The sequence below is a fragment of the Monodelphis domestica genome, chromosome 4, assembly GCF_027887165.1.
Source record: "Monodelphis domestica isolate mMonDom1 chromosome 4, mMonDom1.pri, whole genome shotgun sequence".
Taxonomy (NCBI): domain Eukaryota; kingdom Metazoa; phylum Chordata; class Mammalia; order Didelphimorphia; family Didelphidae; genus Monodelphis; species Monodelphis domestica.
This window is the reverse complement of record NC_077230.1, coordinates 32,380,208-32,404,891: the sequence shown is the minus strand read 5'-3', so window position 1 is coordinate 32,404,891 and position 24,684 is coordinate 32,380,208. Positions and strand designations below refer to the sequence as shown.

General features: G+C 35.5%; 1 protein-coding gene across 13 annotated transcripts in view; it reads right to left on the bottom strand.

Annotated features, from left to right (window-relative positions):
- DMD (dystrophin) overlaps positions 1-24,684 on the bottom strand; it is a 2,399,796-nt gene that overhangs the window by 421,236 nt on the left and 1,953,876 nt on the right. For 11 of the 13 annotated variants that reach the window (XM_007493357.3, XM_056797113.1, XM_056797116.1 and 8 more), the window contains one exon: positions 5,016-5,188. In XM_007493357.3, coding sequence (XP_007493419.2) covers positions 5,016-5,188 — 173 coding nt within the window. Of the gene's footprint in view, positions 1-5,015; positions 5,189-5,904; positions 6,035-24,684 lie in introns of those variants that run through there. The other 2 variants (XM_007493364.3, XM_056797118.1) reach the window with 2 other exon arrangements.

Here is a 24,684-nt window from a genome sequence, read left to right as displayed (position 1 = left end):
AAGGACATCAAGTGAACTGAATATTGTATCTTCTCTTAGCTTGCTGTAGTTGCTTGGTACATAGCAGATGTTTAAATGAATGAGCAATTAGCCCTCAACAAGCAACACATTAATCTTCAGTAACCCTTGTAGGAAGGAAGGGTCAAAGTGGAATGTGCTGCACACACAAGGCCAGTGTTTTCTGGAGCCTTAGACAGGACTGTAGAAATAGCTTCTGTAAAATTCCTGAACCTTCAAGTGGGTTTAGGATGAAAAATTTCTCATTTGGTCTTTCAAAGATCAACCTGGATTTGGGTACTTGAATCTTGGGATGGAATTGGGAAAATCACTATTTCAGAACAGCTATTTCATTTTGTAGAAACTTAATTTGGAATCTTTAATAAAACATTCCCAATATATGAAAAAAAAGGTCTAAAGGCAAAATTTGGTTTACTGAATTAATTTCCCCTTTTGACTTCCATTACAAAAATTGACATGAATTCTCATGGAAATATCATGGGCAAAAATGGGTAATGAAATGACAATTAAGAATGCAGAGAGAAGGTGAGATGCTGAGGGAAACAAGGGGTCACAGAAATAAAGAGAAACTATGAAACTCAAGACATTAGATTAAAAGCAAAAAATTCAGGTCAGACAAGAGTGAACATTTTTTTTTAATGGGCCATCAATTTCAACCCCAAAAATTAAAGTCCTAAGGGTCTTTCAAAATGGCTGCTACATTTTCCTTCTGCTTTCCTTCCTTTGAACAAAGAGGAAGATAAAATTCCTTAGCCACATCTCCTTCTCAAGAGGTTACACCTTTGCTTGTATGATAGCACAATTCAATTCCATTTTGTTCAGACAAGCACTCTGGTAGGCATTGGGGATTCAGAACCAAAAATGAAACAACTTTGATCTTCTCCAAAATAACAGAGATTCAAAATGATATCAAGATTTTCTCAGGTAATATACAAAAGATCTGCTCCTTTCAAAATGAATTTCTCAGTTATAATTTTTTTAACCTTGCTATAAAAAAGCATGAAGTTTCTTATTTATGGAATTATTTGAAAATGGTACTAAGGTTAATGTGAAGCTTTAGATTAAAAAAGATGCTTCAGACAGTCTTATCAAATTCTTAAATAATCTGACAAAGAAGTCAATGATTATAGTTATAGAAATGGAAAGAATTCAACTACTTATACAGATAAACTCCACTTAAATATTAGATGATGCTCTGTGTATATATTTTTATTGACCTATGTGTAAATACACCTATAATCTTATAAATGACATGCAAGTATTTCTCATATAAATAATCATAGTGGATAGGGTACTTGGCTTTTAAACAGGAAAATCTGAGTTTATATCCTGCTTCAAGATATATTGTGGGACTACTTACTTTGCCTTGGTCTGCCTCATTCCTCAACTGTAAATTGGGGATAGTAATGATGTCCACCCTCCAAAGACTGCTGTGAGGATAAACTGAGATAATACTTATGAAGTACTTGGCATACCCTAAAGAGCTATACAAATGCAAGCTATTATTATTATTATTTTGTGCTCTGGTTTCATCTATTAAAAAAAAAGGAGCAGATTTAATTTTCTCTAAGACCCCTTCCATGTCTAAATCTATAATCCTATACATTTCCATTCTTTAGCTCCCTGCTATTCAAATGTCCTTGAATGTTCCTTCAAAGTTACATCATGACTTACGTTATTTAACCAGAAGAGAATTGGGATAGTGTTGAGTAGAAGACATGTAATTTTCTATTCTTGAACTAGATTATATTCAACACTTTTTAGATGTAAAAATCTAATATAGTAATTTCCCCCAATATTATCCTTTAGACATTTCTTAATAATTATTATTAAAGATTTGCTCAAGAGTATATGGTTATTAAATTAGAATCAAAATGTTGAAGGAACATTAGTAGTTTTCTTTCTCAAGAAAACAAGAGGCACAGAAAGATTCAGTAACTTTGGATAACCCACAGTAAGTGAAAGAATCATGGTCTCACTCTAAATTTTCTGACTCTCATTTGGGTATATCATTTTGACTCATTTATAAAAGTTCTTGAATTCTTTTGACTGGCTGGAGATACTGAACTGTATATATATGCACTGGAAATTCAAATATTCTTAATAACTCAATTGCAAATTAGAACAAGGCAAAGTCACAAGAGAATGACAACTGGAGCAAATTCGTGGTGCTTATCTGGAGAGGTTTCCTGGAGAATATCCAATTTGAACCATATTTCACATATATAATAGATATGCATGCATATCTCCCTTCCTCTATGTATATATAATGTACAGGCATAAACATATACATGCACAGATACAAGTACATGGAGTGACCCAAGGCCATGCAGTTTTAAGTTAATAAAGCTTATATTTGTGTGTATACACAAACACACATTTGCTGAGAGGAAGGCATTCTTGGTTTGAGAAATGCTGTTTGCAAGCAGTTCAGAAATGAGAGTGGACAATTAGTAAACAAGGAGGACAGGGAGTAGTTTTAAGCATATCTCACTGCTTGGCTAGATCAGAAAGTTCACATTGGGAAGAAGCCATCATCAGACTTGGTGACAAGTACAAATGTATATGGAAAGGGGTGGGAAAGGGGACGAATGAGTGAAAAGGTTCAATTGTTAGCAAACTGAATTTCAGTTTGATAAATAGGCAATAGGAAGATAGCATAAGCTTTTGAGTGAGGGAGATATAATGAAAATGGTGTTCACAGAAGATTAATCTCGTTGGAGTCTATGGATGAAATGAAATAGAAAACAGTGAAGGAAAGGATAATGGCTAAAGCTTTTGGTAATATGGACTTGGATCAGAGTAAGGAAGTGATGGCTAGAGAAACAAAAAAGGAAGAAGATGCTTTAAGAAAGTGAAAGATTTCATTGAAAGATATTTGATGACAACTTGTGAAGGCATGAGAATACTTCTTAACAGTCAATAAAAAAACCTCAAAATTATTAGGATTCAGAGATATAGTATATGTGCATTCATTGGGTGGTTATTTTGGAATTAAAATGGGTATCTTGAGAAAGAGCAGAGAAGTACTAAACTCTAAAAATTAAATGCTATTTCCTACCATTATCTTTTTAAAAAACCTTTAGCTTCTCTCTTGGCACCCACAATAAGTATCGGTTCCAACACAGAAAAGTGGTAAGGAGAAGGCAAGTGGGATTAAGCAATTTACCCAGCGTCACAAAATTAGGAAGTATCTGAAGCCACATCTGAACCCAGGACTTCTTGTCTCTATGACTGGCTCTCAATACACTGAGCCACCCAGCTTCTGCTTAGTATTATCTCTTGAAGAAGATATTTTCAAACTCTTAAAGATGGTTTCTCTTTAAAATGACATAATTTTGAACAAAGAATATCACAGATTTTTCAAGCATGGGTCTCCTTTTCCGGGTTGTTTTTTAACTTGGGGTCATTTTTTACTCTATAAAGTAACTAGGATAGAGAAATAATGCTCTATTGGCAAAGCTAGTTGATAAACACTGCTCATGTATTTGCATCCTTTTCCAGCATTTTTCAGTCTTACCATTTCACCACTTTTACTCTGCCTCCCTCATCGGAACACTGCCAATCACTCGAAATTGCCTGAGAGACTCACTTCAACCAAATGTCAGGGACTAGATGAACTTACTTGTTTTGATGAGAAGGATTATTTCTTTTTATTATAAACGGTTGTTTATAAAACATCCTATATTATCATGGTGACTTATTTAATGGCTCAAACCACTGACTTGAATGTTTTAATCTAGGCTGGGTAACACATGTGATAAGTTAAATGATGATTTTTCTGGGTGGTTAATGAAAGCAGGAACTAATCATTGTATCAGACATGTGGGAAATCTCATGAATTGCATTGCCCATATTTTGACTGACATGCTGTTTTGTCTTTTTCAATCCTCTATTTCATCGAGTTCACAGGAAGCAAAGAAAAGGCATCTGAGGAAAACTATCTCGAAATAATGCTTTGAAGGGCTACATCCCCTTTCTTTTGCTTGCCCACAAAAAGGCATAAAAATCTTTCTTTTCTTTACTTTGCCTACCAATATCTTTTAAGTCTCACACCTTTCATTTATTTTTAATGATAGACGTTATGAAGGTACTTTTTGTCATTACACACACTGACCTTCCTCAGGGCTTGTGCTGCAGAAAGCTAATATTTCATGCATTACTTTGAGAATACTGTTTCCCATTGCTGCCCTCTGACCCACCACCAACACATGGATGTAGAGTTAACGAACGAAAAAGCTAGGTGAAATGAATGTGTTCCAGTGCACGCACACTTGGAGAGGCCGAGACAGGAGGGCAAAGTTCCAGGACGAACATTCAAAACTGTTGGGAGGTGGAGGTGGGGGAAGAATGGCATGGTGGCCTTTGAAAAGTGGATTTATAGAAGACTCTTTGCCAAAGTTAGAGGTGCCTTTTTTAGTCTTCTCTGTCTCTCTAACCTCAAACTCTATTCTTTTAGGTTTGGATTGGAACAGGACTAAAACTCTGGAAGTACAGAAAGTACTGTACATCATCTAAAGACATGTAGTACTATCTCCTCTAGTCTTTCACTGGATATTGGGACTCTTGCTATTTTAAAAGGAAACACTCTGTTTTGCATTACAAATCTATCAGAAGCTGATATATAAGGAATCCCACCAGAATCTCCAGTCTAATTATATGTTAATTCCATTGCTTTTTATATAACCCTCTGATAAGCCAAGAGCCAACTCTAGAAAATTAGAATACTGTGCTCCTAATTTAAATGCGCTAATGTCTTAATATGCATCTCTCCTGTGGTTATAAAACATCACCATTTTAATCTAATCTGAACCCTCAACTATCATCTCCATACCAAGCAAATGAATGATTCATTTATTCAAAATAACATGAATCATTCTGAAATTCTATGATTTACATAAGCAGATATAAAATTAGGTTCTTGTGCTGAGAAAATGGGGGGTAATTTTGCCATTAAAAAAATCCAATCTGAAATTTCTGTCTTGATCTATTCCTACCTAATGTTGAGAGACTTTTTCCTCAGCTCACTCCACTTGAAGTTCATGTTATCCAAGCGTCTTTTCAGTAAGACAGCATCATCAGAACCTTCTAAGGATTTCAGAATTTTCTGGCCATTTTCATCCAGGTTGTGGAAGATATCAGTATGAGCTTCAATTTCTCCCTGGAGATCCTGTATATAGAAAATGAAGGACAGAGAAACCAACTGAAATTACTAAGGAAAAGAAAAAGCAAGCACTTAGTTAGATATATTGACAAGTAGAATGATTGAAATTTAAAAATCAAAATTTAAAATTTCAATATTTAAAGCTCACATTCATAAGATTCAAACTCATCAAACCCTGTATTATTGCTTTCATTTTGGCAAAATGTATTAATACTATTAATTTTATTAAGTATGATTATAAATCTGGTAATAAACCACAATGAAGCAGAAGTTAATAAATTTACAAAAACTTATTTTTTAATTTCTTAATCTTAGAAGCTGCCTCTTCCTTCTCAAAAATGAAACAGACTACTTCCAACAATTAAAAAAAAACACAATAATTTCCTTAAAAATGCCTTACAAAACCACAGGTTTTGTGACTGTCTCGGGTCTTGTTCTCCAATGAAAATAAGGATTTTGTTGGCTGACTCTTCAAACAACACCTATCATCATTGTTCTACTAATGTCAATGATGTAACAGGATGTCATAGCAGCATATACTTTTGTGATTCACATTCATTTCACCTTTGCATGATAAGTTTTTGTTTACCAATAAGTCAATGATAGCATTGTATTATTTTTCTTTGGCAGGAGAAAAGTTCAGAGAGCCCTGAGAAGAGCCATGCACCCAATCACGCTTGTATACATAGATTAAGACATTCATCATCATAGTAGAATCTGACCTTTACATGGTATGTCTTCCTGTGTAACATTTTCAGCTTGAACCGGGGACTACAACATTGATCCTGCTGCATAGCAATCCAGAGGAAACTAAGCTACTGAAACAGTCCTGCTCGAAAATGCCAACTTTGCTTACATTCTGTTGACAGAATGAATTTCAGAGCCCAGGCCTCAACAGTCAATAATCATAAACAGGCACTTTGTGCTCCGGCGAGATGGTAGCTGGGTCTTTGGATGTGGGAGGGACCACGAAGAGAGGAGGGCTCGAATATTCCACTGGCAGTTTGTATTAAACAGCCAACTTTCCTTATCATTTCATCATTAGAAGCCAGAGACATTATAAATTCATTTTATATATGTGTTTCCCTCCTTGTTTCTAGCTGAACAGCTGCTGCCAAAAGAACATTCTTCAGAGAGCTGCCCGGGACCAGCATTCCTTTCTGCCTACACAATGAATGGAGGCTTTGTATATTATTTGACTTGCTCTTAGACATTTGTATGCTTGTGTTCAACAAGTTTAAAAATTCATTCTGAAACGACCCGACAATCAAATTGATCTCTGTAACTAGAAGCATCATCCTTCCTCCTCATCCCCCTTTAAAAAATGGAATTGAATCGCTCTTCTAAAGAATGGGAAAAGGTGGCAGTAACAGTTCCAAAGAACTAGGTTGTGTTTTCAGTAATAGTCTTTAGTCCTAGAGCTTTGAATGGTGCAAACGTGAGGAGGAAGGGCAATGAATATCTTCTGTCGCTATTTCTGGCAGTCAAAGTATCATTGATTGACTCTTTTAAAAATGTTGTCCCATTCTCTTTGGCTGGAAGACAGAAGGGAGATATGGAATGAACTCTATCTGTGATTTTAAGAATGGAAAAGCGTAAAATAAATGGAATTGTGTCTGTCTCTATTTCATCAAATACATGTGTTGTTTTTTTTTTCTAAAAGGAGATGTGTTGATTCTGATACTAGTAACTAATATAAAACAAATTGACTTCTGCTGCTAGGAGAACCATTTGATGACTTAGCAACATAATTTAAACAAAGGTGAATTTAAGAAAAAAACAAAACAAAAAAGAAGCATTAGAATTGGGATATTGCTTTGCTCCATCTTAAAAAACAAACAAACAAACAAACAACAAAACAAAACAAAACCCCAGAGAAGATAGTGGAATAATTTAGTTCAAAACATCCCAAAGAATCAATAACCAGGGGTCAGTAAATTACAGCTCATAGCCTATGCCTGGCTTGCCACCTATTTTTACTTTGTTCTTAGGTTGAGGGCCACACAAACCTCTGAATTAGAACCAAATTTTCCAGATATTCAACTCACTTTTTAATGTGTAGTAAACGCTGTGTATATACTGATTTTTTGTAATGTCTTGATTTTATTTGGTTAAATGCTTATTTCTTAGAAACTATTTAATATTTCACAGACTATGAAGTGTATTCTAGACATCTCTCCAACAAAGCTCTATTCCAATGCTTCATCATAGTGTGGAGAAGAACTTTACTCTCCTTAGATGCAATTTGGAAATGCTTTGAGTATGAACTAGAGATAGATAGTTGGCTAGCTTATATTCAGAAAGGCTCATCACTAGAGGGTTGTACAACAGATAATCAATTGCTTGGTCATGCTGATTCACTAAATCATCCACAGATTGGACCCTACATTGATAAAGTCACAGAACCCTTAAGAATAAATTTCAGTGGTTAAAACTTTTGGAGGGGAGGTTTTGCCTTCATTAATTAAAATTAATTTAAAAGTCATATGTAAATATATGTTTTTTAATTTCACCAGTATTTACAAATTCTATGCTTTGCATTTCCCAGTTGAGTCCAAGTCAGTGGAAATTTAAATAAAAAGTATACAGTCTCCTCACTTAAGCTAACAATGGATTAATCTTTGTAACTGAATTACCGAAAAAGATCCTGATTCATAAATTAGCCTGTTTTTCTTCCCAAATGATACACACAGATGAATAATTCTTCCATTTAAAATATGTATCTTGTACATATCATACATTTATTCTTATATTATGTGTTTATATGTGCCCATATATACATATAAATATACACATTTCATTTATTCCTCCATTCACTAGACTTTTATTAAACATTACAGTTTTTGGAGATGTACAAAGTCAAAAATGAAACATTGTCTTCAGGGAGCTTTGGGAATAGGAATAACATTTACACAGAAAAGCAAGACAATACATACAAGGTAGATACAGAGTAATTTTCTAGTTAAGGAAATTGGCATAGGTTTCCTATAGGTAGTGGAATTTGAATAGATCTTTGAAGAAAATTAGGATCTTTACTCTGTGGAGAATGAGAAAGGAGTGAATTCTCTAGGCATGAGGGACAGAAGACAGAATGTCTTTGACAAGGAAGAGCAAGCTTTTAGAACCAAGAGTTAAAGAAGGACCAAAAATATGTAATAAATCTCAAAGAGTAGGTAAGAAGCAAAGTGTAAAAGGCCAAATAGAGGAGTTGGCATTTAATACCAAGAGTAAGAGGGGATCAGTGGAGAATCTTGAATAGGAGAGTGATGTTTCCAGACCTGTATTTTAGGAACATCAATTTGAACATGTGGTGAAGAAGAATTGCAGAGGAAATGAGTGGATTCAAGGAGATTAATTAGAAAGGTGTTAAAATCTTCTAGGCAAGAGGTGACGAGACACTGAATTAGGGTATTGGAGGAAAGAGAAGAGGGCAGATGTAAGATATGATGCAGAAAATAATCTAGCAAGACTTGGCAAAGGATCAGATAGTAGGGTTGAGGGAGAAAGCAGGTGAATGACTCTGGGATAGCAATTCCAGGTGATTAGGAGGCAAGTGATGTCCTCAAAAGATACATGAATGTTGAGAAGAATAGAGGATTCATGGGAAGAGGTAAAGATTCGATTTTGGACATAATGAACTTGAGATACCTACAAAGCATCCAATTAGACATGTCTAAAAGGTACTTTAGTACTCCTACTTTGTGACTTCACAGAGTATGAAACAAAAGTATATTTAACAAGCTGAAGAATGTGAGAAAATACCTCTCATTAGAGACTAGGTCCCCTGAGAATGAAACCTAGGCCAACTACATGCCTGGATCCAGGGCAGAAGGTTCCTTACACATAGGAAATAGACTCAGAACCTCAGACATTGTGGATCCATCCAGCTTTGTTGTTTAGTCATTTTCAGTCATGTTCAACTCTTGGTGATTTCTTGGCAAAGATAATAGAGTGGTTTGCCACTTTCTTCTCCAGTCCATTTTACAGAAGAAGAAACTGAAACAAAGAGGATTAAGTGACTTGTCTAACTAGCATCAGAGGCCAGATCTGAAATCAGGAAGATGAGTATTTCTGACTCAAGACTCAGTACTCTACCCATTGCATCATCTAGCTTCCACCAAACTTCATCAATATAATGCAATAAATAATTTTTTTAAACTCTTACTTTCCATCTTGGAATCAATACTGTGTATTGGTTCCAAGGCAGAAGAGTGGTAAGGGCTAGGCAATGGGGGTTAAGTGACTTGCCCAGGGTCACAGAGCTGGGAAGTGTCTGAGGCCAGATTTGAACCTAGGACTTTCCATCTCTAGACCTGGCTCTCAATCCACTGATGGTCTGTATAGAACCTAGAGTTAAAGAAGGACCAAAAATATGTAATAAATCTCAAAGAGTAGGTAAGAAGCAAAGTGTAAAAGGCCAAATAGAGGAGTTGGCATTTAATACCAAGAGTAAGAGGGGATCAGTGGAGAATCTTGAATAGGAGAGTGATGTTTCCAGACCTGTATTTTAGGAACATCAATTTGAACGTGTGGTGAAGAAGAATTGCTTCCCCCAATAAATAATTTTTTTAAAAGGATGACATGGCCCCTACTTTTGGTGAATTTGTAGCCTTGATGAGGAGATAAGATAACCAAAACAATTATAGAGATCATACAATCAAGTGTTAAGTTACATGTACAAACTATAAGTGTAGCATGAATTAAGAAGACAGAGGTTCATGATGACTTTGGGGAAATCTTCAGAGGTAATTCTTCTTGCACTGGGTTTTGAAGGATGATGGGGGAGTTGAATAGGGTAAGAGAAAAGACACAAAGGTTAAAATAATCTTGGCTTGTATGGAAAGCAGAATACTATCCTAACTAACATGAGAAGAGTGTTAGTATTTGGCAGAGTAGAAGAAAGGTAGTCTTATTCCAACACAAGAGTAGGGAAGGGGTGTGAATGCATATAGATTTTTCTTCTTTGAAACATCATTTGTAAATGGAGCATCAAAGAAAAAGAAAAAGAATAAAAATAAAGGACTGGGTAGAATTTATAATATTTATGTTAACTATGTTAAATAGAATTATTTACATTATCTATAAATAATGAGTCAACCAGAGAAGAATAGGAGAAAGAAAAGAGTTCTAAATCAAATACCAAGTAATTCTCAACTGCACTTAAATAATTGTTAGTAAGACCATTATCCATATCATAGACAATATAATTTCGCTGGTCTTTCTCCTGCATGCCTTTCTATAAATAAGTAGTGTGCATGTATACATATACATATATACTTATATATGTATATACACATAATACATATATTACATATCCATGCATATAATAAAAGCTTTTCTCTTTGAAACTAACCTACATGGCAATTTATAAATATAATGATAACTTAGATCATAAATAGCTAAAGTAGAGGGAACCAAGGATAAAATACTAAAGGAATTATACTTTATCCATGAGAAAATATTTAGATTCTCAGAGGCATTTTTACTTACTTTAGAAACAAATCTTAACAAGCATATAATCTGATTTCTAAGCAAGTAGAAGATTAAAGGAAACCAAAAGTGACAACTAATTGCCTTATAAGAAAAAAATTGAAACTCTTTTAAACTCCTTCCTTCATTCCCACAAAGAACTCAATATTTTATATCTATATATGTATATATTAATATGTCATATTAATATATAATTATATATAATTAATATAATAATATTATATACCTCCCTCAAAATAGTGTAAATCTCTCAGGGTTGAGCCCTTCCCTAGTACTCTACAAGATTCTACTGTGAAACTTTATCATGGCATGGAAGTGACTCTGGATCTACAGTAGAGGAGTCATAAGTCAAATGAACAATGTCTTTTCTGTCTTTAACCATATTCCAATGTCTCATCATAGTCAGAAAAAGGGTATCTGCTAATTTATACCAAATTAAAAAATTAGACATTTGTTAATTACCTAAAGTGTGTCTATGACTGCCCAATATATTCATAAGGAACACAGGAATAGTAGACAAAATATCATAAAATCCTAACCTGAAACAACCTAGATGTTATCTGTCTCTTTGATTTGCCAGCTGGGGAAAATGAGGTCCAGGATGGGGGAAGTCTGATGATTCCTAAATAGAGGAACTGAGCTTCAAAAACCCAGGTCCTCTGACTCCAAGTTTAAAATTCATTCTTTTTTTTAATTGAAAAAAAAAAACACCTTATCTTCATCTTATGAAGATCTTAGTTCTCTAAATTAGTTCTAAGGTAGAAGAGCCATAAATGGTAGGCAATGGAGATTGAGTGATTTGATCACTAAACTAGGAAGTGTCTGAGGCCAGATTTGAACCTAAGACCTCCTATCTCCAGGTGTGTCTCTCTATTTACTGAGCCATCTAGTCCCTAACATTCTTTCTATAACTATACCATAGCTAGTCTCTTCTAGGAGATCAGATTGGAGATCATTAATATATATACAAGTCTCAGACAAAGGCAAAGTAGAGTGCTCAATCAGGGATTAATCAAAATCATGGTAAAGAGTGGTGTTCAGACATAGATATTGAAACAAAGTCATTCATGTGTTGGCATAGAAGGAAGAAGAGTTACAGTAGAGATGGAGAAAACAATGCTATGAGCAAGAGTGGTTGAATAATTTGGGTTTAGTAAAAAAGGTGTAATTAGGGATGAGATTCATGGAATGGCATAGTACTAACAGTAAGTGGATGACTTTGAATGAAAGATTTAAGAATTTATATTTCATTCAAAAGGCTACAAGGAAACATGTGCTCTAGAGCAAATGATAATAAAAACATGGGATTTAGTCCCACATCCTGATATCTTGGTTATCCATTTCCCCCTCTTCATGGTGCCCATACTTTGAAGTTCTTCTCTGGCATCTTGAGTGGGAAGGTGGGCTCCAGGAAAGGCCAGTGAAGCTGGGCAAGGTTGAGAGTTGGAGGTGGGCTGGGGATGGGGGAAACGTGCTATTCACTTCAACCTCCCATAACCCCTTTTCATATAAATACCTTCAGAAGAAAAGCTGTGAGCAGCAATGTGATGCTCTAGGAACCTCATTCTGATGAGAAAGCCCATGATTAGTACATCATCCCCAAAGTGTCCAAGGGGTAAAGGTTCCTTGTATCCTTGGGCTAACATGAGCATTCATTCCCCTTTTCTAAGGAGCCTAGTACCTTCTGGATGTACTTCTTAGGGACTCTCTAGTAAGACCTCTATCTGGAAGGAACCAGATGCATGAAAGGTGATATAGTCTGAGAGCTGTTACACAAATTAGAAGTCTTGATGTGTTCTCTTTCATTGGAGTTTCTCCTCTGTGAGGATACTTAAACTTTCATACAACCACCTGGTACCTATGTATCTTTCCTCTGCTACCCCAGAGCCAGCTATAGCTCCCTCTCCCATTCAGATTTCTTTTTCTTTAGAGAAGGATGGGGGAGGGAATGTCAATCAATTGATTTTGCACCAGGTGGCTTGGTCTCCAACAGTTATGTCTCTAGAAGTTTTGAATGCTTCTTCCCACTGGTTCTTTGAATTTGAATGATTTATCTCTGGACATTTAAAGATAGACACTCCTATTGACAAAGACACATGGGTCACACATATGCTAATCAACTGTACTCTGTAAAAATTAAAGGGTTTAAGATATATATATTATATACATATATCACTTATTTATGATGTAGACTTTTCTATAGAGATTCATTATAGTTAAAGATTGTGTATTAGAAATAAGCAATTAGTTGATGAAGTCTCAATTTATCCTATAAGCAGTATGTGAAAAGGTCATAGTGATCTAACTGATTTCTTTTGGTTTGCTTTAATTGTTGAGATTATATATGGAGAAGTAGGGAAGAGCCAAAGTAAAGCTAACACCATAATACTAAAAAGCAAGAAATACTTGGAATAATTGGGTGACATAAAATAGAGATGTCAAACATGTGGCCCATCAGTTATGGGCACCCACTATTCCCTAGGGTGATCTGAAGCAGATTAAAACATAAGTGTGGAATATTTAATAATATAATTAAAAATATAATTAGAAGATAGATTATATGACAGATTTAAAATTAAGTCAATATGGAGCCTTTGGGGATTCTTAAAAGGGATCCTTATGTATGCATTAGTGCCTCCATTTCTTTTTGATTTTGATACCACTGGTAGAAAGTATAGGCCCTATTTGCCACTAAGTCAGGGAGGGAGAATCATCCTCTTCTAATCAGAGGTCACATTAACTCTATAAAACACATATGGCATGTTTATATTTTATTTACCTCCTCTGCTAGAAGGTTTTGGAAGTTATTTTACAAAGTAGATGAGAGCTATCAACTGCATCTAAATAGCCAAAGCACAGCACTATTGTCCTTAAATATGTTTCTAGATGTTTAAAAAATATGCCTGATAAAGATTCAAATATAAATGTGATTGGTTAACTAAAGGACTACTGAAGTAATTGGGTCTGATCAGTGATCTTTGGTGGGTTAATTATTTTCTAGTACCAAATTTAGCTAATTACTTCTTCTTGGGGAACTAAATGGTGTTCCTATGCTTAGGGAGTTAACATATACCATTTCACAATTGACTTCCATCACAGGAAAGAATAGACAATGGAGGGGTTATGGCCCTTTCTGCCAATGTTCTGAATGGTACATGTAAGAAATTAAATTATCATCAATTAAAAATGTTATAACCAGTTACTTTGTCCTATTGTTAAGAAGAAATTCAAAACATGGATAAAGACAGAGGAGAAAAAGTCAAAAGTTAGCATGCCAAGGATGGCCAACCTTGACATTGTTCCAAAGGTGATAGATGATTTAAAATGATATTGAGTGATAGAGCCTGGGACCAGTACCAGCTATAATTATAGCACTGTCAATAGCTTTCTTTGGTGCTCTATGACCTTTCCTATTAGCGTACATTTCCTGCCTATAAATTCCTTCTTTTCTCTTCTGAGGTACTATGAGGTAAAAAAAATATTTATTATCCTCTTCCTAACTATCCATTTCACTTTGTTGCTAGAAACTCCAGCATGTTCTGTGATGTCTTCATCAATAATTCTGCTAAAAAGCTTAGTCAGTATATTTCTTTCTCATTTGATCCTTGGACTACAAGCAAGGATTATTTCCTCCATAATCCTTTTTAACATGCCTTGCTAGGGAATGAATACATGAAAACTGCTTATGGAAACAATGGGTTACAGCAGAATGAACACAGGGACTTGGTTTGGAACACTACTTTTGACCCTATCTGTGAGACTTTAGACAAATCCCTTAAGTCTCCTTGGGTTTTCTAATCAGCAAAATGGAATTAGTTGGGTTAGATGGCTTCAAAAGTCCCTCCCATGTCTAGATATATGATCCTACTATCTTATAAATTGGATTTTTCTTTCCTTAAAGGATGGCTGGTCCCCTGTCAGACTTGCCTCAGAATAGAATTTGAACAGCACTTACCAAAAGGGTAAAGAGCAGAGGAGAATATTCTTCCTCTCCCTCTCCCTCCTTCTATTTCATAAATCAGAGATAGTCTCAGAGGTAGTCTCAGCTGGTCTTCTGTAAATCTATCTGTGCATTAAATAGAACCTGAAATATGCTTATTCTCTCTCTGTCTCTCTGTCTCCCACTCTCTCTCTCTCTGTCTCTATCTCTGTCTCTCTGTCTGTTTCCTTTTCTCATAATTGGAGATCATCTCAGCAAAAATCTCCTAAGTGTAACTATAACTATATAGCTACTTGCATTATAATGTGAACTCCCTGATTGTGGGGTCTATTTTTGCCTTCATTTGTATCTCTAGCACTTAGCCTAGTACAGAACACAAAGTAAGTAGTTAATAAATGCTTGTTGAGGGGCAGCTGGGTGGCTTGGTACATAGAGCATCAGGCTGAGAGAATAGAGTATTAGGTTCAAATCCCACCTCAGACACTTCCAAGCTGTGTAACCCTAGACAAGTCACTTAATCCCAGTTGCCTAGCCCTTGCTGTTCTTCTGCCTTGGAACTGACACTTAGCATTGATTCTTTTTCTAAAAAAATATTTATTTAATGAAGTAATTTAGAATATTTTTCCATGGTTATGTGGTTCATGTTCTTTCCCTCTCCTCTCCTTTTCCCTCCCCCCTCCCAGAGCCAATGAGCAATTGCACTTGGTTTCACATGTATCATTGATTAAAACCTATTTCCATATTATTATTTGCAATAGAGTGATCACTTAGAGTCTACATCTCCCATCATTTAGTACTGATTCTAAAACAGAAGGTAAGGGTTTTAAGCAAAAAAATTATAGACCAACTCTTTATCTTAGGTACACAATGGCCAGAGTTTTATTTTTCAGATGGGAGGGAACCAGTCCTAGTATCCTTACAAATAATGCTTCTCATGACACTAATCTACAAATCCCATGAATCTTTCAGGCAAAACAGTCCAGCAGTAACAGAAAATCATCATTGACTCAGAGGTATATTTTTCCAAGATTATTATAAGATAGCAAATCCCATGAATCTTTCAATTCTATAGCTTTAGCTACCAAGCTTAAAACTCAACAAACAATGATTGCCTAATTTGTAACAGATATTCTATCTGGTGCCTGGGACACAAAGTCAAAAAAAGAAAGTTTTTTTTTTCTTGCCCTCAAGGAACTTATGTTCTTCCCTGGGTAAATGATACATATTCACATACGTGAGTACAAAAGAACTACAAATGAAAGGCAATTCTAAACACCCCAAGAAGCAAATTGGGTATCAGACTGCCTGGGGACCTGCTTTTAAAAAGAAAACTTTTGGAGGCTGCAGAAAGCAGAAGTAATTCAGGAAACTCTTTCTTATGGCCTAGCATAATGGAAATTTTCCTAGCTTCTATGGAAATAATTCACCATTGATGAAGGGGATGATTAAGAGTGATGTTCAGTAACAGACTTCAAATAGGTTGTGCCATGCAAAGAAATGAAACAATTCCCTTAGCACAGAAATGAGCAATTCTAGGCTGCCCTTCTTCCTGAGTATCCTCTTTATATGCCTTCTATAACCTACTGGTATATATATTTTTAAATGATTCTGAGAAGAAAGTGGAAGTGCTCTTTCTTTTATTAAAAACATACCATCTCTCATTTCAGGAACTGAAGGCATGCCCTTTTATGTAGGTGCTGATGCAGGGGACAGGAGGTAAATGTTATATCATTCATTTTGGCAACTATAAATTCAAATGATGGTTCTAAGGCTTGGGAGAAAAAGGCCTGCTGAGCTGGAAAAGAGACCTATTCCTTCAGCTTACTGAAGAAACAGCGTGCTACAGGCAAAGCTATCTTATAATAATCTTGGAAAAATATACCTCTGAGTCAATGATGATTTTCTGTTACTGCTGGACTGTTTTGCCTGAAGCCAAGCAAACTCTGCCTGATAACATTTCTTAGCTGCTGATTCATCTCCTGGTCTTCAATTCTCTTAGCAAACTTTTATTGGGTCTCATCATGGGAACATTTACAGAGCAATTTCCATAATGATAAAATCTCTTCAAATGAGATTTAAAATGTAATTAAAGGGCACATTTTATGTGTTAAAGGCATTGTTGTTGAATGGTCATACATCATCCCGCTGCAAAGCCCCCTTTCTGCTAGCCTATGGCACGACCCCAATTTTATTCCTGTGTGATTACATCTCTCAGTTTCATGATAATGACTTGATTGGGAAAAAAATAAAGGATGATAAAAGGTATCTCTATTGCAGGGATAAGCCTCTACATCTGCAGGTTCTTCTTCTTTCCCTCATGCCAGTCTTCAGAGGATAAGAGAAACTTCTTAAGTAGAGAAGCTAATGCTGACATCCTGACAGTTAAAAAGCAAAAGGATCAGTCTTCTGAAACACTGATCTCCCCAAATCTTAGAACCTGCACTCATGATTTTAAACAAAATTACTAGCAAAATGGCAACCATAGGTCTGAGCTCTCTGAAACAATAAAAGCTTATGTCTGGAAATCTTTATGGAGATGCATTCCCTGGGCAGTGGGGAGGTAACAAAAGTATTCATTAGCCATTAATCTTTACCCTACATATATGTAAAAATGCAAAGTGGCATGGGTTTAAAGTTTCTAAAATGCCCCAAATGCATCTTCACACCCACCCTATTCTCTAGTCAATAGTGGATTCCACCAAACTAAGTATTTCATATTTATTAACTTGATTTTGGATTTGGCTGATACATTTCACACTGACCAGTATGTATACCATAATATTTCAAGAAACTGTGACTTTGTCATCTGGGTGACTATTCTCTCCATGAATGGATTGTAAACTCTTAATGTCACAGTAGACTATTTCCATTGGTTAAATATTATTTGACTGATCCTCTGATGATAGATATACAATCTGTTATGAGACCTTATGTGAAGACTTTCTAGATTGCAATCTCCTTAAAGAATAGGCAAGAACTCTGGGTCACCTCAATAGATAGTGAAGAAGGAACACCAGGTGAGGGTTCTAGTGGAATGACATTAATTTATTTATTTTTATATATATTTATTTTATATATATTTTTTAAAATATAAATTAATAAATAGCTTCATACATCCTTCTACACATCCATAGAATGGTCAGGATTGCAGGTGGTCATCTTAAATAATCCTGTTGCTATTAGTATATAGGACCAAAACTTTAGAAATGTTGAGAAGAAAAAAGTAACTTTTGATCTATATACCATAGACACTGTCAGCCATTCTTAGATCCTTATCACACATATTTGAAATAAGAAAGATTAATATGACAGTATTTATATAAAAACATAAACTATAAGTATATGATTTTAAAGTATGCAGAATTCAAAATGTCATCAAAGAATTATCTTTATAGCAAAATCCTTAGAGCATGCATTTATATTTATCTGATCACCTACTCAAAACTTCTACACTGTTCAAAATAAAATATAAATTCTCTAATCTTGACATTAAAAGTTCCCTACAATGTGGTTCTACTCTCTTTTTTCTAGCAACCTACTTTATCTTAAATTTTATTTTAAAAGGGGGCTACTTCCTGCTTCAGTTTCTACCTATTGCCTTTTCTCATGCTTAGGAAAAGCTTTCTTACCCTATCTCCATTACTTCAGGGCTCAATTTAGTTCAAAATGTCTAAAAAAGTTACATCTACTCTTGAACCCTGTTGCACCAAAGTTTTCATAGCATTTCCTTAGACCTGTGCTGTTGTCAATCAATAAAGCATTCATTAAGTTTTTACTATGTATTAAGTACTATGCATCATACTTTGCATATTTATTATTGGTACATGTGGTCTCCCTTTAGATTGTAAGCTCTTTGACAACAGAATCTGAGTAGCATCTACCATTGCCTCTTCAGTTATATGCAATATACATAGTAGGTGCTAATGAATGTTAACGGAATTAAAACTCTACTGAGTTGAATTTAGCATGAAAAGTATATCTACCAATACTGCTCTCTTGGGTCAAAACAGATGACATTTTATAAAATATATATAATTATAGAAATGGTATGTAAAATTTTTCAGAAGTTCCTAATTACAGAATAATTTTTTTAGATTTTCTAATATTTAAATGTAAGACATTAAGAACCATTTAATAACAACAATTTTAGGGCTTCTAACTTATTGCCAAAGATAATTTATCACCAAACAGCTGCTCTACTTTTCAACCTAGCGTGTTTTTATACAAATGCAAACTTAAAAAAATGTTAGAGAACAAAAGGGAGACCGGCCTATATTTTCAAAGAGAAAATGAATGCACAGAAAACTCTGGCCTTATAATACATTTACTTGAAATAAAAGTAATTTAAATATGTTCTTTGTTCCAAGATAGTTACAGAACCAGATCTGCATATTTCTAGAATTCAGATTCTAAGCATTCAGGATAATTTGTAAAGTTAACTTGAGCTTCAGAAGGCAGCAAGCATGCTTGCTGCACAGATATTTAATTTCTCTAATCCCAAATACTCCAGAGAAAGTCTAATTTCACTGTGACTTCATCCTCCCTTAGCCAAGGAACCACGTTCAACTTCTGAGCAATATCTTCTGCCAAATCATACCACCCCAACTCGACTCCTAACACAAAAATGCAGACAAAGACAGCATCATTCTCAGTAGGATCTTTCTTTTCCATTCAGTTATTCAGCCAAGGTTCTGATATCTATTTTCTTTGCTATGCAAAGTCCTACAGGATAATTTGGAGAATGACAACCTCTATTGCTTCAACTAACATCCCACTGCTTCTAATTAGTGCTGATTTTCTCTTACAATAAGTAGCCAGGGAGGCTGTACTACTTGACTGCTTTAAATGGAGTTGAGTAAATCCTAGGGAAAAATGGGAAAAACTTCCCCTCTTTCAGGAGAGCAATGAGAGCAATGTTTTGTTTTTCTTTAGATTTGACTGCCTAGAGAGAATCACCAGGTCTTTATTGGACTAGACACTGAAATGTCATAGAATAGGCAAGTTGGAAAAGATGGGATGTTTTTCAGATCAATCCTCTCGCTGGACAGACACTGGACAAAGGTATTGGGGGGAGAGAAGGTGACCTGCCCCAGGTCATATAACCAGGTGTTTAGTTTCAGAGCTGAGACTCAAACCTAAATCATCTGACTGTCAAGTTCTCAACTGACTTTGTGCATTGCTTCTTGTTCTCCCAAGTTAATTAATTAGCACTCTTTTATTATTATCATTATTTATTTATTTAGTCATTCTTTGATTTCCATTTGAATAAGTATAGAAGACCCTACTGGAAGTGTTGGGTTTTAAGGGTTTGTTTTTAAGTCCCAAAATTGATGAGGAAGCCCTTACCCCCTCGCAATATAAAAGTGGGGGTCTCTGGATACAAAATATTGTCTATTTCATGGGGCATGCCCACTGCATTGATTGTGTTCAGTTGTGTCCAATTCTTCATAACCTCCTGGATGGGCCATAGCATGCTTGGGGTTTGCTTAGCAAGTTGATACTAAGGGGTTTTGCCATTTCCTTCTCCAGTGGATCAAGTCAAACAGGTTAAATGAGTTACCCAGTTACAAAGCTAATGAGTATCTAAGGCCATATTTGAACTCAAGGCCCAATAATTCTGGAGCAGTTTGCCATTTCCTTCTCTGGCTCAATTTCAAGATGAGGAAACTGAGGCAAACAGGGTTACACAACTTGCCAGAGTCATGTAGCTAGTAAGTGTCGGAGGTCAAATTTGAACTCAAGCAGATGAGCCTTCATGAATCTCAGACAGGCCCTCTATCCTAACTTGTAGAATTCAGATGGAGAAGAGACTTAGATCCTCTAGTCTTAATCCCTTCATTATATAGATGAGAAAGGAGAGACCCAGATGAGGGCTTGTGCCAAGATATTAAAGAGGAAGAGGCAGGACTCCAATTCACATCCTCTGACTGACTCTAAAAACACTTTCCATTATACCATGCCAGACATTTATCCTACAGATATCTGGATTTAGAAAACAGTATGCCTATCCAAACAAATGAATCTCTAAATGGCAACAATTTCACATGGTTTTAACAAATGAAAAGTAAAAATACTTATAATAAGGACAGCCAGGACAGCACGTAATCCAGCCTAGTCCTGCCTGGGAATCTGTCTGAAGAGCAGCTCTCCTAAATTGTCCTTCTTTTTTTAGATTCTTCCTTTTTGCCACCTCTGAACCCAAAGATTTTCTGTTTCCTCCTGATTCCCCCACCTTGCCCCAGTATGGGAGTTGGGGTATATGCTTTCGAGCAGTTGAGGGAGGAGAGAGTTTAATGCTATTTGTATATAGAAAGCCTAATTAAGCTGGTTTCTTGAATCAAGGATTGCCTTGAAAGATGGGAAATTCTTTTATCACTGAAAAATGTAAAAAAAAAAAGATATAGTGAAAAGAGAGAAATACATTAAAAATTTAATACTACTGTCCTTGTAGAAAAAAATGTCCCTATTATTTCCTCCACGTGTCATTCTTGTTCAGCATAGTTCATATCTCTCTGGCAATCTTGTCCTATAAAATTTGAATGTCACTTCTTCCCTGACAACATGTTTGATGGCTAAAGAAAAAACAATTGACACATTGGTTTCAGAACATGATGCTCTAATTAATTAAAACATGATAAACTGCTATTAAGGTTCTAAAGAAACATAAGCATAGAAATGGAGACTACATGAGGCTTTGTTCCTTATACATTAAGGTATCACTAGAGGAAAAAATGTTGACAAAGGATTTAACTTTTTAATTTCAGAACGGAGGGGAAATCTGTGAGGTAAGCTTTATACCCAAAGCTATTTTATTCGTAGACATCATTCAAATCTATGGAAAGGAATGATTCCAGCCCCAGTTGTAATGGTAGAAATCAGAAGGGGTGGGCATTTCCCTGAACATTTTATCTTTTCACCTCTCAGTCTAGAGAATCACGTTAGAGGCTAAAAGGGCTGTGTCTCTGTGTCATTGCCATGTAGGTCAGCATTTCTTTGGTGAGTGTTGAAAGCACTACCAAAAAAGGGACAAAACAATAAAGACTCGATCTCCAAAATGGAAATAACCAATCCTGGTTCAAAAGAAGGCACATGAAAAGGTTCCTTTGTTCATTTCTTTGCAGACATGGGAACCTATGAGTATGGAGCTACACATGTAATGGCAGAATTTTTCCACATCAAATAGTTTTCCTACACTTGTTTTACCTACTTTTTTTTTTATTAAGAAGGAAAGATTTCTGGGAAAGGGAAAGAGAAGAAAATAATGGGAAATGTAGGTGATGGAAAAACCAAACATCCATAAAACATTTTTTTAAATAGATCCTGGGCTTGAGGTGCTAGGAGAGAGAAGGTCTATCAGTTTCTCTCTGTCCAATATTCACTAAAAATAAATAAATTCAGTTATATAGGGATTGTACTTAAAGTACTTAAAGCAGCTGAGGAAGTCTCCAGGTGTAATGATTTTTCATGCCACTGGACCCAGGCTTCTAGCGCTGAGAGAGTGGGACTGTCTCTATGCATCGACTTTTCCACTTAAGTCTCTTTCCCGCACCAGTATCCTTGATCGTCATTCTCGGCTTCCGAGAGACTACTACTACCTTTCATGTATTGACTCTGGTTGTCATCTTAATTCTTTCCTCACTAAAATCTTAAATTTAGTATGGAAGATGATTGCCCATCCCATTAATCTGCCTGTTAATTCCCATCTACATCCTCCACAGGAATTGTTCACATTATAATGGAAATCTATGATATTCATATGACACTTTAAGGTTGGCAAAGGAGTCTATACTATCTGATTTAATCCTTACCACAACAATGCAAGATAGCTAACAGAGGAAATTAGTTCCACTGAACAAATGAGGAAATTGAGGCATAGAGAATTTAATATCTTCTTCATGCTCTTAGCTAATAAGTGTCAGAGGTAGTATTGGAACTCAGAACTTATTGTTTCATAATCCAGCATTCTTATTTGCTAATAACATGAAACATCCAATTTTCTCTATTTAGTGGCATATAATTACCATAACGACAGTGCTAGAAAACAGAGGATCATAATATTTGACATGTGGTGAGACTCACAGTAGAGCTGGACATGTACAGTCTTACGGAGGAAGTAACTGAGGTCTCCAGGTTACATTACATCTCTAGAAATCATTTGCTATGCCAACACTTGAGGAAATTGAGGCCTAGAGAAGTCAAATCCCCAAGTCATTCAATGGTAGAGCTGTGATTTCTGACTCTAAATTTGATGTTCTTTCTAACAAAATGACCCTGACTATATGTACTGATCGATTACTCAACAAGTATTATTAAGTATCTACTACATGCCAGATAGGCAGTGGGGACATGAAGACAAAAACAATTTCTTGCCTTCAGGGAATTTACATTCTTTCAGGGAAAAACCCATGAATATATGGAAACATAAACTATATAAAAATAAATGCAATGGATTTTGGGAGACAAGGCATTGGCAGCTATATTAATCAGAAAGGCTTCCTATAGGAGGTAGTGCTTGAGGAGGGCTTTGAAGAATACTAGAGAATCTAAAATTCAGGTGAGGAGGTATTGCCTTCTAGAAATGGGGGGCAGTCACTGCAAAAGTACTATGCCACCTGGAATGTTATATGGGGGAACACTTAGAAGATGAGTTTGATTGGAATGAAGAGTGTGAAAGGGAGCAGCGTATAATAATAATAACAAAGTAGTGTAGAGTATAATAATAATAATGCAAAAGAAGAGGAATTTGGATTTGAACCATTCGAATTTGTTGACCATGGTATTGACATGTCTTTGAGGTATTGACCTGTGTTTGAGGAATATCACTCTGGCTGCAGGATGGACAGACTGGGGAGGAAGACATTTGAGAAAGGGAAAAGTTAAGCTGAAACTATCTTAATAATCTTAGTAAATTACCAAGGAGAAAGTAGTGTCCTGAACAAAGCAAGAGAAGAAGAGGTATACTTTTCTTGCCCTGGCAAGGCATACCCCTTCACTTGTCCATCTATCTCCATGGTTGATTCATTTTCCATGTTTGTTATGTAGATTTGTTTGTGTCAATTATTTGAAGGTTGGTATAAAATTTTTGCAATTCTTTTTGAATCTGGAGTTATTTGTCTAAGTTTGCTCATCAACTTGAAATCTAAATCCTAACAGCAGGATTTATCTTTCCTACATGAGGTTGCAAATGAATGAATAAAAGGGCAGACTGTCATTTTTCATTACTGTATCCCCAAAATACTACTGAGTTCTTTGCTAAGTAATAGGCATTTAATAAATGTTTGTGGAGTTGAACTTCTCTTTTGCCACCCATTAATCATTAAACTAACCTCCTACGTTGGGTCAAAATATCAAATTTAGAAAGTACATATGTGTCTGTTAGCCTAGAGTCAGGAAGGATTAAGAGCAAATTCCATTTCTGTCTTTTTAAAGTTGTAAATTATAGATATGTTCCAGTTGCATTGAGGGAACCCTTACAATGAGAATGTCCCACATTGATGAAAGCATAGATTCTTGATGAACTAATATATACATATTTAGCATGAACATATAACAAAACCATCAGTTCATTAATAATATTAATGATAAAGCTTAGCACAGTCAAAATTGAGGATTAATAGTGTTATCTGATTTGCAAGGAACAATAGACTACCCACTGGGGTTGCACAAGATATTTTACCTGGAACTAGTTAAAAGGGGAAATAACACACAGTGGAGGTATTAGAATAAACGATAAACCTGAGTCTCTAGCAATTATTATCATCTACAAGAACATACAGACCAATTTGACAACATTTTGATGGAAATTGTCTATAAAAATAATCTTTCTCAATTTGTCTTTTCTAAGAGAAATTTTGCAAAACGCACGAGCCCCATATTCAGAAATGTAACACTTTAAAAGAAGAAAATACAAAAAGGACTCTGACAATTAGTAAGATCTCTTATTTCCCAATACACACTAGGTATGAAGGAACACAGATTCTTAAAAAAATAATATCATGATTGCTTAGGAAACTATTAATTATCCTTGGTTGCTCCTTCCCCCCACCCCCTTCATTTATTTGGCAACTCATTC